Below are 15,540 nucleotides of genomic sequence, written 5' to 3'. Positions count from 1 at the left end.
CCAACAAATCCTGTTCATGTATGTGTCTGATAATTCTGTTCTTTACTATAGTTTCAACCAGTTTGCCTGGTACTGAAGTTAGACTTACCTGCCTGCAATTGTCAGGATTACCTCTGGAGCCTTTTTAAAAAATTGGCATCACATTAGCTGTTCTCCAGTCATCTGGTACAGAAGCAGATTTAGGCAATAGGTTACATACCACAGTTAATAGTTTTGCAGTTTCATATTTGAAATCCTTCAGAACCCTTGGGTGAATCCCATTGATCCTGGTGACCAGTTACTGTTTAATTTATTAGTTTGTGCCAAAATTTCCTCTGACACCTGAATCTGGGAAAGTTTTCAGATTTATTTAAAAAGAATGGCTCAGGTATGGGAATCTCCCTGACATCCTCTGCGACGAAGACAATGCAAATAATTAATTTAGCTTCTCCACAATGGCCTTGTCTTTCTTTAGTGCTCCTTTAGCCCCTTGATCGTCCAGTGACCCCACTGGTTGTTTGGCAGGCTTCCTCCTTCTGAAAAAAATTGTTCGCTGTTCATTTGTCTTCTGCTAGTTCTGTGTTCTTATGTTCTATTCCTACCCTTGCCACTGATTTACTGAATGACCTCAACCAAGTCACTTCAGCCATGTGTACCTCAGTTTCCTTATCTGTAATTGGAAACTCTTTACCTCCTTAGCAGGGGTGTTAGTGTAAGTAATGTTTGTAAATTTTTTAAGGTGCACTAGAGAAGCTTTGCAAGATGCTAGAGATGCAAATATTAAGGTAGTCCACAGTTTGGGACTATAGAAATGTGGTCTTCTGAACCTGCCGGCTCCACCAGAAATTCTTTTTCACATTCTGATTTTGGTGTTTAACATTTGCTTTAAAAGGCTTGCGATCAAAATGGCTCTTTTCTAGCTAGCCTGTAAAATCTCTTCTTTTTCCCAGTGTTGTCTCTGCCTTCCTGCTTTAGAGAGGCAGCATGTCTGTCTTAGTCTGAGAACTGAGTCAACAGGCTAGTTTTTCATCTTGGTTTCCCTTGTTGCAGAGTGCAAGCACGACCTCTTCAGCTGGGCCTGGCGGTGACCAAAATGAGCTTGTCACCAGAATAGCTAACCTGGAGGTGGAGAACCAAAATCTCCACAGTGGTAAGTGAGAAATCTCTGGCAAGAAAACACATTGGACTTGGCAGCTAGTGGCAGGCACATCTTGCTGACCACTCAGTGTAATGTGGTGAAGCCCTGTTAATTGTGTGTATTTTGTTGGTGGTTTTGTTAACATGGGAGTGAGGATTTCTCTTGAGTTGGGATAGATGCAGTTTGCTTGGTAGCCTGCCTAGAGTGAAGGCAAACTCATCCTGACCTGACCAAAGAATAATTGCTGCATCTTCTGCCATGTGTTGAACCGGTAAGATGAGAATTCTTTCTCTCTTTTCTAGTTGTTGCAGATCTGCAGCTGGCCATCTCCAAGCTGGAAACTCGCCTGAACACACTAGAAAAATGCTCCACCTCTCACCATCCCTCAGCAACGCCGCCAACCCAGGTGATCAACTCCTCAAGGTGCCAAGTCAGTTTAGAATACTTCATGACACCTACTAAGGAGAAGAGAGATCTCTCCACAAGTGTTAGCCAAGGCCTCCCCAGCAGAGCCTTCTAGAGCTGCTCTTTCTTCCTTGTCTCAGCTCAAGTGCAGATGCAGAGCACAGATTTTCCTGCTTCAGGCCCAGTGAAGAGGATATGTGATGGGCCAGATCCTCAGCTGGGACAAATCTGCAGAGGTCCACCAAAATCTGTGATGCTTAGCCAGTAATTTACACTTGTGTATAAATGGGAGCACACTAAGTAAACTAAGCTGCTTGGTACTTATTAGGTATATAGCAAGGAGAGACCTATACAGACGGACAGACTTGGGGACCTGTTGGTTCTCAGAAGCCTTGTGAGAATCTTTGCCTCGAGTAGGAAGAAGTAATATCTCTGGGAGCTGAGTATCCTGTACCCGTTGCGTCTTGCCCTAGTTTGGAGGATGCATTGGAGACCTTTAATGGAACTAACTTTTGCCCCTGTGTATTATATTCTACAAATACTCTTACTCATAGACTCATAGGTCAGAAGGGACCAATATGATCATCTAGTCTGACCTCCTGCACAAGGCAGGCCATAAAACCCTGCCCATACACATTTATAACAACCCCGAACCCATGACTGAGTTAATTGAAATCCTCAAAATTGAGATTTGAAGACCTCAAGCTGCAGGGAATCCACCAGCAAGCGACCCATGCCCCACGCTGCAGAGGAAGGCGAAAAACCTCCAGGGCCCTGCCAATCCGCCCTGGAGGAAAATTCCTTCCCGACCCCAAATATGGCGATCAGCTAAACCCTGAGCATGTGGGCAAGACTCACCAGCCAGCACCCAAGAAAGAATTCTCTGCAGTAACTCAGTTCCCATCCCATCCAACATCCCCTCACAGACCATTGAGCAGACTTATCTGCCGATAATCCAAAATCAATTGCCCAAAATTAAACTATCCCATCATAACATCCCCTCCATATACTTATCAAGCTTAGTCTTAAAGCCAGATAAGTCTTTTGCCCCCACTACTTCCCTCGGAAGGCCGTTCCAGAACTTCACTCCCCTAATGGTTAGAAACCTTCGTCTAATTTCAAGTCTAAACTTCCTAATATCCAGTTTGTACCCATTCGTCCTCGTGCCTACATTAGTACTAAACTTAAATAATTCCTCTCCCTCCCTAACGTTAATCCCCCTGATATATTTATATAGAGCAAGCATATCCCCCCGGAGCCTTCTTTTGGCCAGGCTAAACAAGCCAAGCTCTTTGAGTCTCCTTTCATAAGGCAGATTTTCCATTCCTCGGATCATCCTAGTAGCCCGTCTCTGAACCTGTTCCAGTTTGAATTCATCCTTCTTAAACATGGGACACCAGAACTGCACACAATATTCCAGGTGGGGTCTCACCAGCGCCGTATATAACGGCACTAACACCTCCTTTCTCCTTGCTGGAAATACCTCGCCTGATGCATCCTAAAACCGCATTTGCTTTTTAACAGCCATATCACATTGGCGGCTCATAGTCATCCTGCTATCAACCAATACCCCAAGGTCCTTCTCCTCCTCCGTCGCTTCCAACTGATGCGTCCCCAACGTATATCTAAAATTCTTATTTAATCCCTAAGTGCATGACCTTGCACTTTTCACTATTATATTTCATCCTATTACTATTACTCCAGTGTACAAGGTGGTCCAGATCTTCCTGAATAGTATCCCGGTCCTTCTCCGTGTTAGCAATACCCCCAGCTTCGTGTCATCCGCAAACTTTATTAACACATTCCCGCTCTTTGTGCCAAGGTCAGTAATAAATAGGTTAAATAAGATCGGTCCCAAAACCGATCCTTGAGGGACTCCGCTAGTAACCTCCTTCCAGCCTGACAGTTCACCCTTCAGTACGACCCGCTGGAGTCTCCCCTTTAACCAGTTCCTTATCCACCTTACAACTTTCACATTCATCCCCATCTTTTCCAATTTAACTAACAGTTCCCCATGCGGAACGTGTGTCAAACGCCTTACTGAAATCGAGGTAAATTAGATCTACCGCATTTCCTTTGTCTAAGTAATCCGTCACCTTCTCAAAGAAGGAGATCAGGTTGGTTTGGCACGATCTACCTTTAGTAAATCCATGTTGCAATTCGTCCCAATTACCATTGACCTCAATGTCCTTAACTACTTTCTCCCTTAAAATTTTTTCCAAGACCTTACACACGACAGACGTCAAGCTAACAGGCCTATAATTACCCGGATCACTTTTATTCCCTTTCTTAAAAATAGGAACTACGTTAGCAATTCTCCAGTCGTACGGCACAACCCCGAGTTTACCGATTGCTTAAAAATTCTCGCTAACGGGCTCGCAATTTCACGCGCCAGTTCCTTTAATATCCTCGGGTGGAGATTGTCCGGTCCCTCCGATTTTGTCCCATTAAGCTGTTCAAGTTTGGCCTCTACCTCAGATGCGGTAATAATATCCACCTCCATATCCACATTCCCGTTTGTCATCCCTCCATCGTCCCTAAACTCCTCACTAGTCTTATTAAAGACCGAGGCAAAGTACTTATTTAGATATTGGGCCATGCCTAGGTTATCCTTAACCTCCGTTCCATCCTCAGTGTATAGCGGCCCCACTTCTTCTTTCTTTGTTTTCTTCTTATTTATGTGGCTGTAGAACCTTTTACTATTGGTTTTGATTCCCTTCGCAAGGTCCAGTTCTACGCGGCTTTTAGCCTTCCTCACTTTATCCCTACACGTTCTGACCTCACTAAGGTAGCTTCCCTTGCTAATCCCGCCTTTCTTCCACTCCCTGTAAGCTTTCTGCTTTTTCCTAATCCCCTCTCTGAGTTGCTTGCTCATCCAGCTTGGCCTACAACTCCTGCCCATGGTTTTTTTCCCCTTTCTTGGGATGCAGGCTTCCGACAGTTTCCGCAGCTGCGACTTAAAGTAATTCCAGGCCTCCTCCGCATTTAAATCCACAAGTTCCTCCGTCCAATCCACTTCCCTAACTAATTTCCTTAACTCTTTAAAATTAGCCCTCGAGAAGTCGAAAACCCTAATCCCAGATCTACGTTTGTTTATCCTTCCATCTAATTTGAATTGAATCAGCTCATGATCACTCGAACCAAGGTTGTCCCTACCACCATTTCTTCTACGAGGTCCTCACTACTCACCAAAACCAAATCTAAAATGGCATCCCCTCTCGTAGGTACTTCAACCACTTGATGAAGAAATCCATCCGCTATCACATCCAGAAAAATCTGACCCCTATTATTCTTGCAAGCACTCGTCCTCCAGTCTATATCCGGGAAGTTGAAGTCTCCCATAATCACACATTTCCCCTTTGTGTTTACTTCATTAAAGACATTAAAGAGGTCTCTATCCATATCCAAATCAGATCCCGGCGGTCTGTAGCACACCCCAAGCACTATCTCAGGGGAAGCTCTAGTAGCTTTTTTACCCAGCGTGATTTTTACCCAGACAGACTCCGTCTTATCTATTCCATCACTTCTTATTTCATTACAGTTCACCCCATCATTGATGTACAAGGCTACTCCACCACCTTTGCCTTTCTTCCTGTCTTTTCTAAACAGCCATAGCCTTCAATACCCGTACTCCAGTCATGAGTACTATTCCACCAGGTTTCTGTTATCCCTATAATATCCGGTTTCACTTCCTGCACCAGTAGCTCCAGTTCCTCCATCTTGTTCCCTAGGCTCCTCGCATTAGTGTACAGACATTTTAATAGTACCTTCATCAGTATCTGAGGGTACATCTACACAGCCAAGAAAAACCCTCGGCTGGACTGTGCCAGATGACTCTGGTTCGTGGAGCCGTTTCATTGCTGTGAAATGGCCCTGCAGCCTGAGCCCCGTGAGCCCGAGTTGGCTGCACAGGCCAGCCACAGGTTTTTCTTGGCTGCATAGACATACCCTTAAAGTGCCTTCCAGTAGGGCAGCGAGCAGTGACATTAATCTACGTAATGTGGTTCACTCTCTCTTCCCTCCCTTCCCCGCAGGAAGAATTGTGTGTGCGCTGGAGCAATTTCTTTTGGGGGTTATTTTTAAGTGTACATGTTACTATGCCGCTTAGAGAAGGCATCCTGCAGACATGTGCCTGGCACTTAAGCTCTTTTTGATTTGCCGGGCCCAGGCCATTGAGTGCCTTGAATATAAGCACCAAGCTCCTGGCTGCATGACTTTGAACTCATGCCTTTGGATGGTGGCATAGTCGTGTTTTGGCAAGTCAGGTCATAACTGTGATAGGGGGTGGAATTTGCTGCTTTGTTTTACACTTGGATTTATTTTCTCCCTCTTTTGCCCATTGCCTCCATGAAGCATGTCACCCCAATGAAGAAGGTGGAATCACCTGCTGCTCCCCCAAAGAAAGTGGAACTCCCTTCTGCTCCACCTGCGAAGAAAGTAGGACCATCTGAGGCTGACGACGAAGATGAGGATGACGACATTGACCTATTTGGCAGTGGGGACGAAGAGGAAGACCAGGAGGCTGCCAGAGTTCGGGAAGAGCGACTGCGCCAGTATGCGGAGAAGAAGTCTAAAAAGCCTGGCCTCATTGCCAAGTCTTCCATCCTTCTGGATGTCAAGCCTGTAAGCAGCTTAAACTATTCCTTACACAACAACTGTTTTGGCTCTAAAGTGGGGTGCCTGTCCTGAGATTATGATTGTAACATTGCAAGAGTGTGTGGGTTACATCTAGGGTGTCCAGACAGTAAGTGTGAAAAATCGGGACAGGGGGTGGGGGGTAATATGAGCCTATATAAGAAAAAGGCACAAAAATCGGGACTGTCCCTATAAAATCAGGACATCTTGTCACCCTAGTTACATCTAACTTGCAGACTGCAGCTGTCCTGTGGTAGATGATCTGGTGCACAAATTACAGAACCTGCCAGCATTGTTTGGATCGGCATTGAGCATTGCATGATGGGATCTGTGAGCTGTTCTGCTCCATATTAAAGATGGCAGTTGGAGATGTTCTGTGGGCTGCAGTTTAATCACCCCTGATTTGGAAGATCTTTCTTCTCTTGGGGCTTATTTACATGGTCAGTTAGAGTAGGAAGCTGGGGTGTAAATCTGTAGCTCTCTTCCTGCTGTGCGCAATATGGGCAGGTGGGCCCTGCTACCACACACTAAAAGTTCCATAGAGCACTTTGACATACTGCTGTTTCAGTCTTAGTGTGTGACAGGGTAGAGTGTTTTTACATTCACACTCTGGTTTCCCATGCATGACGTGTCTATATGGAAAAGCCCTTGAAAAAACTTGCACCTGTTAGAGCACACGTAGAGGGAACAAAAGCCTGAAATACGAGCACAGATTAATGATCAGCAAAGCACAAACTCTCTCAAGATGACAATGAAACAAAAGTGTATAGGATTACCCAACACTTCCGGCTAACTGGATAAGTGCTAAGTAGTAGTTTTACCAACTGTCAAGGGCTTAGAGTTAGTTCTTGAAGCTGAGACCCTGAGATGGAAGAAGTGATGCATCATTCCAAGAACATTTCCCCCTAGATATGCAGAATCCAGACCGTCTGCAGTAACTTGCTCTCGCTTCATGCAGAGTCAAACTTGAAAGACAATTCCTCTGGGAAAGGCTCCTTTCATCAAAGAAAGGACTCGTTATGAGACCGATGGCAGAACTGGGTGGAAAGAGCTGAACAGTGGCACATCACTGACTAGAGCACTGCCTAGCAAATTGGCACGTACAAGTAGAATTCATGATTTTGTCAGTCTTGTTCTCTGCTGAGCATGGAAGAGTTCTATCTCGCATCTCCTCGCTGCTTTCCTGATCGCAGTCCTACAGGGTAGTGTGTTAAACCCCTTGTTGCTGACGTATGTATGGAATTGGAATACATACCACGTTGATCCTGTTCAGCTTCCATTGTTGAGGATTGCAGAATCCACAGCCCTGATGGACAGTCCCACAGCCTAATGCTAATGTAGGTAAACCTTCTAAGTTCCCTTTTTGTGCTTTGTTAGTGGGACGATGAAACTGACATGGCAAAGATGGAGGAGTGCGTCCGGTCCATTCAGATGGATGGCCTGGTTTGGGGAGCCTCCAAGTTGGTTCCGGTGGGCTATGGTATTAAGAAGCTCCAGATCCAGTGTGTAGTGGAAGATGACAAGGTTGGAACAGACATACTGGAGGAGGAGATCACTAAGTTTGAAGACTACGTAAGTCCTCCCCTAGTGCCTTGCGGTGCTTTCAAACACCTGGGCCCTTAAACCCACACCCCAGATTTTGATCCACTTCATGTGTTTGCAACCTACAATTATATTCAGATTCTGCATCATCTAAACTTTCAAGGGTGGGAGGGGACTTGAGTTTTTAGTCCCTATGTTTGTGAAGATAGCCCTGAAAACATGAAGAGTATAAGGATGCTGTTCCAGAGCCTGCAGACAGCCTGAAGCAATAACTTAGAGCTGTGAACCTCCCTTGCCCTTGTACTCATTGGGGTGCCTAGTTCCTGGTGCTTAGTGTGTTGGTGCTTCAGGGACAGCAATTCAGTTTTGTCACTGATTGTTTTAGCGGCTGGGATGGGACATGGATGTGGGGTGGAATGAAGTCTACAGTAGAGGTGGAATTGAGACTTATTGTGTGGGGAAGAGAGGAGACCCACAAGGATGAGGACAGGGAGAGAAACAAAGAGCAGAAATAATGGCACTCCTGAAGGCTATTTTTTTCCCACTGAGTGGTCCTGAAGGTGACACACCACATTGACAAATATTAGCCTTTATGTAGTAAATTAACTGTTATCTCCTACCTTTTGATCTGTGTAAACTAACCTTTCACATCAGTGGGAGGTTGCTGTGGATTCAGGAGAGTATGCAGCCCTAAAACTATATCCTGGCCCACAGACCATAATTAAGAATGGAACTTATCCCCTTTCTATAGGGTGAGTCTGAAACCAGTTTTAATTTGTAAGCTGTGTGGGGTGGGAACTTTTTCTTGCCATTTGTACAATCCCCAGCACAGTGGGGTTCTGATCCTGATTACCATTAATAGTTATATAAGCTCCCAATCCTAAAATACGACCATTCGCAGGACTAATTATTGACTTATTAAAAGACCATTTTTTAATAAAGGATTGTGCTTTATAAACTTGGGGGTGGTTAGAGCAAACTTCTTCTGTCAAGAAACCGCCCCAATAAGTGTGCTTTCTATACATCTTAAATCTCTGGAATGTGTTTTCTGATTTTTAACAGCATTTCTTGTTGTATTTCAGGTGCAGAGTGTCGACATAGCAGCTTTCAACAAGATCTAAGAGCTAACGTTTATCCTTTCTGGAACTGTAACTAATAAAAGGTCAAGATTTTGAGTGCAGATGGTGTGGGGTGTCTTTCCTTGCAATGTGTGCCAGTTGCACAGGGGATCAGAAGGTGGTAGCCAACATCCCAGGAGTCTCTTGTGGATATTGCTTACAAAACTGCAAAATAGGGGAAAGCCAACTATCATCCCCAATGTCACTGACAAGCTGGTACGACAAGGGGTCCTATAAAATAACCCAGAGTGAATAGCCACAAATATATCATACTTGGCTGTATTTTATGCTTCCACTTCACCCAAGCAGGGGTTAGGAGCCCATTGTTTCCCTTAGTCTTAAAATGAGTGTACAAACATTAGGTTACAATGTAAGGCTCGTAGTTTGTATCTTCCAGATTTATAACCGTTAAATTTCATTGTGCTGAGCCTTGGCCATGAAATAGTGAAGAGATTTTAGGGTTTCATTTATTTAGACCTGCTAAAAACAGCTCTAAGTTCAGAAGTGTTGCTGGCTTGTTAAGCTACTTTTTAAAAAGTAGTTGCCTTTATTCACATTAGCTACTTTAATCATGTTTTTAAAAAAATCAAATAATCTTTAACAAGAAATTGTCCTTTGAATTTGCCTGCCACCTGCAGGGGTCACACTTCCCCTTATCACCTTCCTCTGAAGCATCAGAGATGGCCACAGCTGGAGATGGAACATTGGGCAGAGAGGGCCAGGGCTCTGAGGTGGCAGTGAGCACTCTCTCCCCTGAGTGCACAGCTCACTGGTTCTTGCTCACATGCTCAGGTTCTAACTGATCACCATGTATGAAGTTGGGAAAGAATTACCCCTGGTCCAACTGGCAGTGACTTTGGTGTTTTTCACCTTCCTCTGCAGCATGTGGGTGCGGGTCACTTGCCAGCAATACCTGGGTATATCTCATTTAATCATTGCCCTGCCATTGCAAGGACCTTGGGCACTGGTGTACCTCGGTCCCTTCTAGTCTTTGCCTGTGGCACTAAGTCTAGTCTCCTGTGGGCTTTGGTCTAGTTTCAGTTGTTGTGGTTAGTGTGTAGATGCTGAGTGGTGTTGGTGGCCTATGAGGTACCGGAGATCAGACTAGATGACTTAGATCAGTGATACCTTCTGGCATTACACTCCGAGTATGACTCTAATTGGACTGTGTGTGACAGGAGGAGCATAGACTCGGGTATCAGGGGGCTGACTCTTAGTGTCTGTATTCACACACTGATATGGCTTTCAGTCACCAAACTGTACCATAGAATCTCTGTGGATAGTAATGCCATGGGTGAATAACAAGAATATAGCAGTAGGGATATACTACCGACCACCTGACCAGGATGGTGATAGTGATTGAAATGCTCAGGGAGATTAGAAAAGCTATTAAAATAAAAAGCTCAATAATGGGGGTTTTCAGCTATCCCCATATTATACTCAAGAAAGATCTTGGAGTCATTGTGGATAGTTCTCTGAAAACATCCACTCACTGCAGCGGCAGTCAAAAAAGCGAACAATGTTGGGAATCATTAAGAAAGAGATAATCAGACAGAAAAGATGATATTGCCTCTGTATAAATCCAGGGTACACCCACATCTTGAATACAGTGTGCAGATGTGGTCACTCCATCTCAAAAAAGATATATTGGAATTGGAAAATGTTCAGAAAAGGACAACAAAAATGGTTAGAGATATAGAACGGCTTCTGTATGAGATTAATAAAACTGGGACTTTGCAGCTTGGAAAAGAGATGACTAAGGAGGGGTATGATCGAGGTCTATAAAATCAAGAGTGGAGTGGAGAAAGTAAATAAGGAAGTGATATTTACTTCTCATAACACAATTTCATTCGGTGACCCCTAGTTCTTAATAGGCAGCAGGTTTAAAACAAACAAAAGGAAGTATTTCTTCACATAACTCACAGTCAACCTGTAGAACTCTTTGCCAGAGGATGTTGTGAAGGCTAAGACTATAATAGGGCTCAAAAAAGAACTAGATAGATTCATGGAGGATAGGTCCTTCAATGGCTATTAGCCAGGATGGGCAGAGATGGGGTATCTAGCCTCTGTTTGCCAGAAGTTGGGAATGAGCGACGGGATGGATCACTTGATGATTACTTGTTCTGTTCATTCCCTCTGGGGCACTTGGCATTGGTCACTGTTGAAGACAGGATACCAGGCTAGATGGACCTTTGGTCTGACCCAGTATAGTCGTTCTTATTGAGAAGTAATGTTATCAATTGAAATAGTTAGCCTAACCTAGAAGCAGTGCTGCTATATTAAAAAACTCCTCTTAAAAACTTCTCTTGGGACCTCCTCATAATTCCTATGTAATTAACTTACCCCTGAGTCCATACTAGGCTAGTGTATTGACAGCAGAGCCAAATGGATTTTGTAGAAATGTAGGTCTGGAAGGGACCTCAATAGGTCATCTAGTCCAGTCCTCTGTACTGAGGCAGGATTAAGTATTATTTAGACCATTCCTGACAGGTGTTTACCTGGTTCTTAAAAAACCTCCAATGATGGAGATTCCACAACCTCCCTAGGTAACTTGTTCTGGTGCTTAACTTCCCTTACAGTTAAGAAGGTTTTTTTCCTAATGTCTAATCTAAGTCCCCCCTGCACTAGTTTAAGCCCATTACTTCTTGTTCTGTCCTCGGTGATGAAGGAGAACAATTTATCGCCTATCTCTTTATAACAGCCTTTTATGAAAAGACTTATTACGTCCCCCTTCAGTTTTCTCTTTGCCAGACTAGACAAACCAAATATTTTCAGTCTTTCCTCATAGGTTTTTCTAGAGCTTTAATCATTTTTGTTGCTTGTCTCTGAACTTTTTCCATTTGTTCACATCTTTCCCAAAGTGTGGTGCCCAGAACTAGACACAATACTCAAGCTGAGGCCTAATCAGGGCTGAGTCGAGCGGAAGAATTACTTCTCATGTCTTGTTTATAACACTTCTGCTAATACATCCTAGAATGATGTCTCCTTTTCTTTTTTTGCAACAGTGTTACATTGATTCATATATAGCTGATAATCAACTATAGCCGTCAATCTTTTTCTGCAGTACTCCTTCCTAGGCAGTCATTTCCCATTTTATATCTGCAATTGATTGTTCCTTCCTAAGTATAGTACTTTGAAATTCAGTATGGACAAATGCATTCTACTTACGGCAGACCATTTCTCCAGTTTATCAAGACCATTTTGAATTCTAATCCTGTCCTCCAAACCACTTGCAACCCCTCTCAGCTTGGTATCGTCCGCAAACTTTATAAATGTAGTTTCTCTGTTACCTAAATGAGTGCTTCATGTTGATCTTGTCATGGAGGTGTGTGGGGCTCTTGAGAAATTATATATCTTCTGTATTTCATGAACAGCCCAATCCTGACAGGTGCCAAGCACCTGTGTCTATTGATTTCAATGTGGGAATGGGGGTGTTCAACACGTGAGCTTCATGTTTGCTTTTGCTGGAGAGCTTGTGTATTTAAGAGCAAAGTCAGCTGTGCAGGGAAGCTTCAGGAAGGGTGTGTTGATGCTCTTGACTCTTTTACTTCAGGATGCAATTACGAACTGAAATCCAGTTGTGGAAGCCTATCTGATCAATGATTGATACATTTGTGTTACTCAGCAGGTGGTGGTATGAATCCAATGAATGAGAGAGTTCTGTGGCACCTTATAGACTAACAGATGGATTGGAGCATAAGCTTCCATGGGTCAATACTCACTTCATCACAAAAGCTTATGCTCCAATCCGTCTGTTAGTCTATAAGGTGCCACAGGACTCTTTGTTGCTTTTTACAGATCCAGACTAACATGGCTACCCCTCTGATACTAGTCTCTAAGTACTAAATGCTCCTTATTGAGCTCTGGCACAGGAGTTGCAGGGAAGGCTCAGAAAAGAGACCTAGGTACAGGGAGAGCTCTGGGAAGCAGCAGAGGTGCGGCTAACATGTAGGATGGGGTCAGAATGCAGTGAAGATAACAGGCAGGTACACTTCAGTCCATGGGTCTCATTTCCTGCAGGGCCTCATGGTGACTAAACACTCCTTTGCAGGGAGTCCTTTGGTGCTTTTATATCCAAGTGATACTTCTCAAGTGTAAAGGTAGATACACTCCATCTTCCGAAACAAAACTCTGTGGGCTTATAACATTTGCAGATGATGCCAAGCTGAGAAGTGCTGCAAGCACGTTGGAGGGTAAGTTCAGAATTAAAAATTAGCTTGACAAATTGGAGAATTGATCTGAAATCAACCAGATGAAATTCAATAAAGACAAGTGCTAAGCCCTTCACTTAGGAAGGAAAATCCAATGTGCAACTACACAATGGGGAATAACTGGTTAGGCGGTAGCAGTGCTGAAAAGGAGATGGGGGTTGTAATGGATCACAACCAGAATATACATCAACATCCTGGGGCATAGTAAGAGGAGTGTTGTATGTAAGACATGGGAGTTAATTGTTCCACTCTGCTCAGCACTCATGAGGCCACAGCTGGAGCACTGTGTCTAATTCTGAGCAGCACACTTTAAGAAAGATGTGGACAAATTGGAGAGAGTCCAGAGGAGAGCGACAAAAATTATAAAAACTATGAAGAAAGGGTGAAAAAAAAAAAAAGGGCATGATTCATCTGGAGGAAAGATGACTGACAGGGGACCTGATAAGTCTTCAAATATGTTCAGAGCTGTTTTACAGAGGACAGGGATCAATTGTTCTCCATGTCCACTGGAGGTAGGACCACAAGTAATGGGCTTAATCTGCAGCAAGGAAGATATAGGTTAGATATTAAGAAAAATATTCTAACAATGAGGGTAATTAATCTCCAGTGGCTTCCAGTAGAGAAGGGGAGATCCCTGTTGGATGTTTTAAGAACTGGTTGGACAAACACCTGTCAGGATTAGTCTAGGTTTATTTGGTACTGCCTCAGCACTGAGAGGCTGGACTTTGACTTCTCAATGTCCCTTCCAGTGCCACATTTCTAAGTTTCTATGAAGCTGAAACTAGACAAAGTCAGACTGGAAATATGGTATAAATGTTTAACAGGTCAGGAGAGGATAATTAACCTTACCTTACGCAGGCTCAGGATGGACTCCCACACCCCTGGGAACATTTTTAAATCACAATTGAAAGTGTTTGTAAAAAATACTCATGTTCAAACAGAGGTTAGCTCAGGGAAGTCTTATGGCCTGTCATGCAGGAGGCTGGACTACTAGATGATCTCAATTAATGGACCTATCCTCTGTGAACTCATCTAATTCCTTTCTTGAAGTATATAAATGGGTTCAGAATAGAACTGGGCAAGTTCAGGGGGGATAGGTCCATCAAAACCTGTTAGCCAAGATGGTCAGGAATGCAACCTCATGGTGTCAGTAAACCAACTGGCAGAAGCTGGGACTGGATGATGGGGGGGATGGATCACTAGAAATTACCCTGTTCTGTTCATTCCCTCTGAAGTATCTGGCAACAGCTGCAGTCAAGACAGGCTACTGGACAACTGTGCTGATCCAGTATGGCCGTTCTTATGTTCAGTGGTACCTTCTGTTCTGATTAAACATCTACTTTGTATGATTAGGAAACAGCACAAGAAATCTTTACCTTCTTTGTATTTAGTAGAACTTTGGCTAGTTTTGTTCTTTGCCCTTACTAGGGCCTTAGAAGAATTATATACCTGTACAGCTGCCATTCTAACCTTAATAGTTATGTAGCAGTGAATTCAGTCTCTCGTATCGCCTGTACTCCCTATATTTCATAAGGCAGTGCACTCGTTTCCTCACCTGTACAATGCAGATAATATTTACCTGTCTGTGGGGAACAGAGGACTTGAATTTCAAAGCTCAGGAACAAACTACAGGTGATAGCTGTTAGTCAGGTTGTTTAATGCGTGACTAGAAGACACCCTGATATTACAATGATGAATGTGGTGTAAGAATGTCTAAGCTATAACAGAAGAGTAAGTCCCGTGCACGGTGCCTGGTAAAATGCTGTTTGAGCCTTATGTGAGGGAAGCACCTGGGCCCAGATTCCTAAGAGTATTTAGGCTTACGGTTGCCAACTTTGTAATATTTAAAAACAGGACACTCCGGCAAGAGTGCTGGAACCTCTTTTCTTCCCCCTGAGGACTCATCCCTCCCCTACCTGTTCTCCAGAGGCCCTGCCCAATAGTCACTCCTCTGTCTCTCCTCTCTCCTGCCTCCTTCTGCACAGATTGGTAGGGACTTGCCTGCAGCCTGATGCAGGTAGGAGGCAGCCCTGCTTGAGCAGGGGCTGACACTGGGTGATGGCCAGTGCCTCCCTGCCTCCCCCACCCACAGTAACCAGACTTTGGGTGTCCAGTCAGTAGATCTGACTGGACACTGTCGGAGCCCCTTTTTGACCGGACTTTCCAGTTGAAAACCAGGCACCTGGTCACCCTATTTCGGCTCCATTGATTTCCATGGAAGTTTGGAGCCCAAATACCTTTAGGGACCTGATCCCCGAGCCAAGCCACAGAAGAGTGGGCACAGAATCCACGTGCAGTCCTACAGCCGGCCTGGGGGAGGCGGTCACGGCAGCCAAGCCCAGCTGGGAAGGGCGAGCTGCCCCTGCCCGTGTGTCTCGCAAGGGCCCTCCCCCTCGGACTACAACTCCCAGGCGCCCTTGCGGGCTGCGGGGGCTCCCATTGGCTGAAGGGCCCCTCTGCCCCCACGTGACGCTCCAGCTGGTGCCCGCCCCGCAGGTGGGGCCGGGGCGGA

At 44.5% G+C, this 15,540-nt stretch overlaps 1 protein-coding gene across 6 annotated transcripts in view; it reads left to right on the top strand.

Moving 5' to 3' along the window:
* Positions 1-8,879, top strand: part of EEF1D (eukaryotic translation elongation factor 1 delta) — a 37,646-nt gene extending 28,767 nt beyond the window's left edge. For all 6 annotated transcript variants that reach the window (XM_032781881.2, XM_075063302.1, XM_032781882.2 and 3 more), the window contains 5 exons: positions 1,030-1,129; positions 1,420-1,523; positions 5,876-6,145; positions 7,535-7,729; positions 8,782-8,879. In XM_032781881.2, the coding sequence (XP_032637772.1) occupies positions 1,030-1,129; positions 1,420-1,523; positions 5,876-6,145; positions 7,535-7,729; positions 8,782-8,820 (708 nt within the window). In that variant the 3' untranslated portion in view covers positions 8,821-8,879. The remainder of the gene's footprint in view (positions 1-1,029; positions 1,130-1,419; positions 1,524-5,875; positions 6,146-7,534; positions 7,730-8,781) is intronic.
* The last annotated feature ends 6,661 nt before the right edge of the window (positions 8,880-15,540 follow it).

Source organism: Chelonoidis abingdonii, chromosome 2 (assembly GCF_003597395.2).
Source record: "Chelonoidis abingdonii isolate Lonesome George chromosome 2, CheloAbing_2.0, whole genome shotgun sequence".
NCBI classification, from domain to species: domain Eukaryota; kingdom Metazoa; phylum Chordata; order Testudines; family Testudinidae; genus Chelonoidis; species Chelonoidis abingdonii.
Note: the sequence above shows the minus strand (reverse complement) of the source record. Positions and strands in the feature narration are given on the sequence as shown.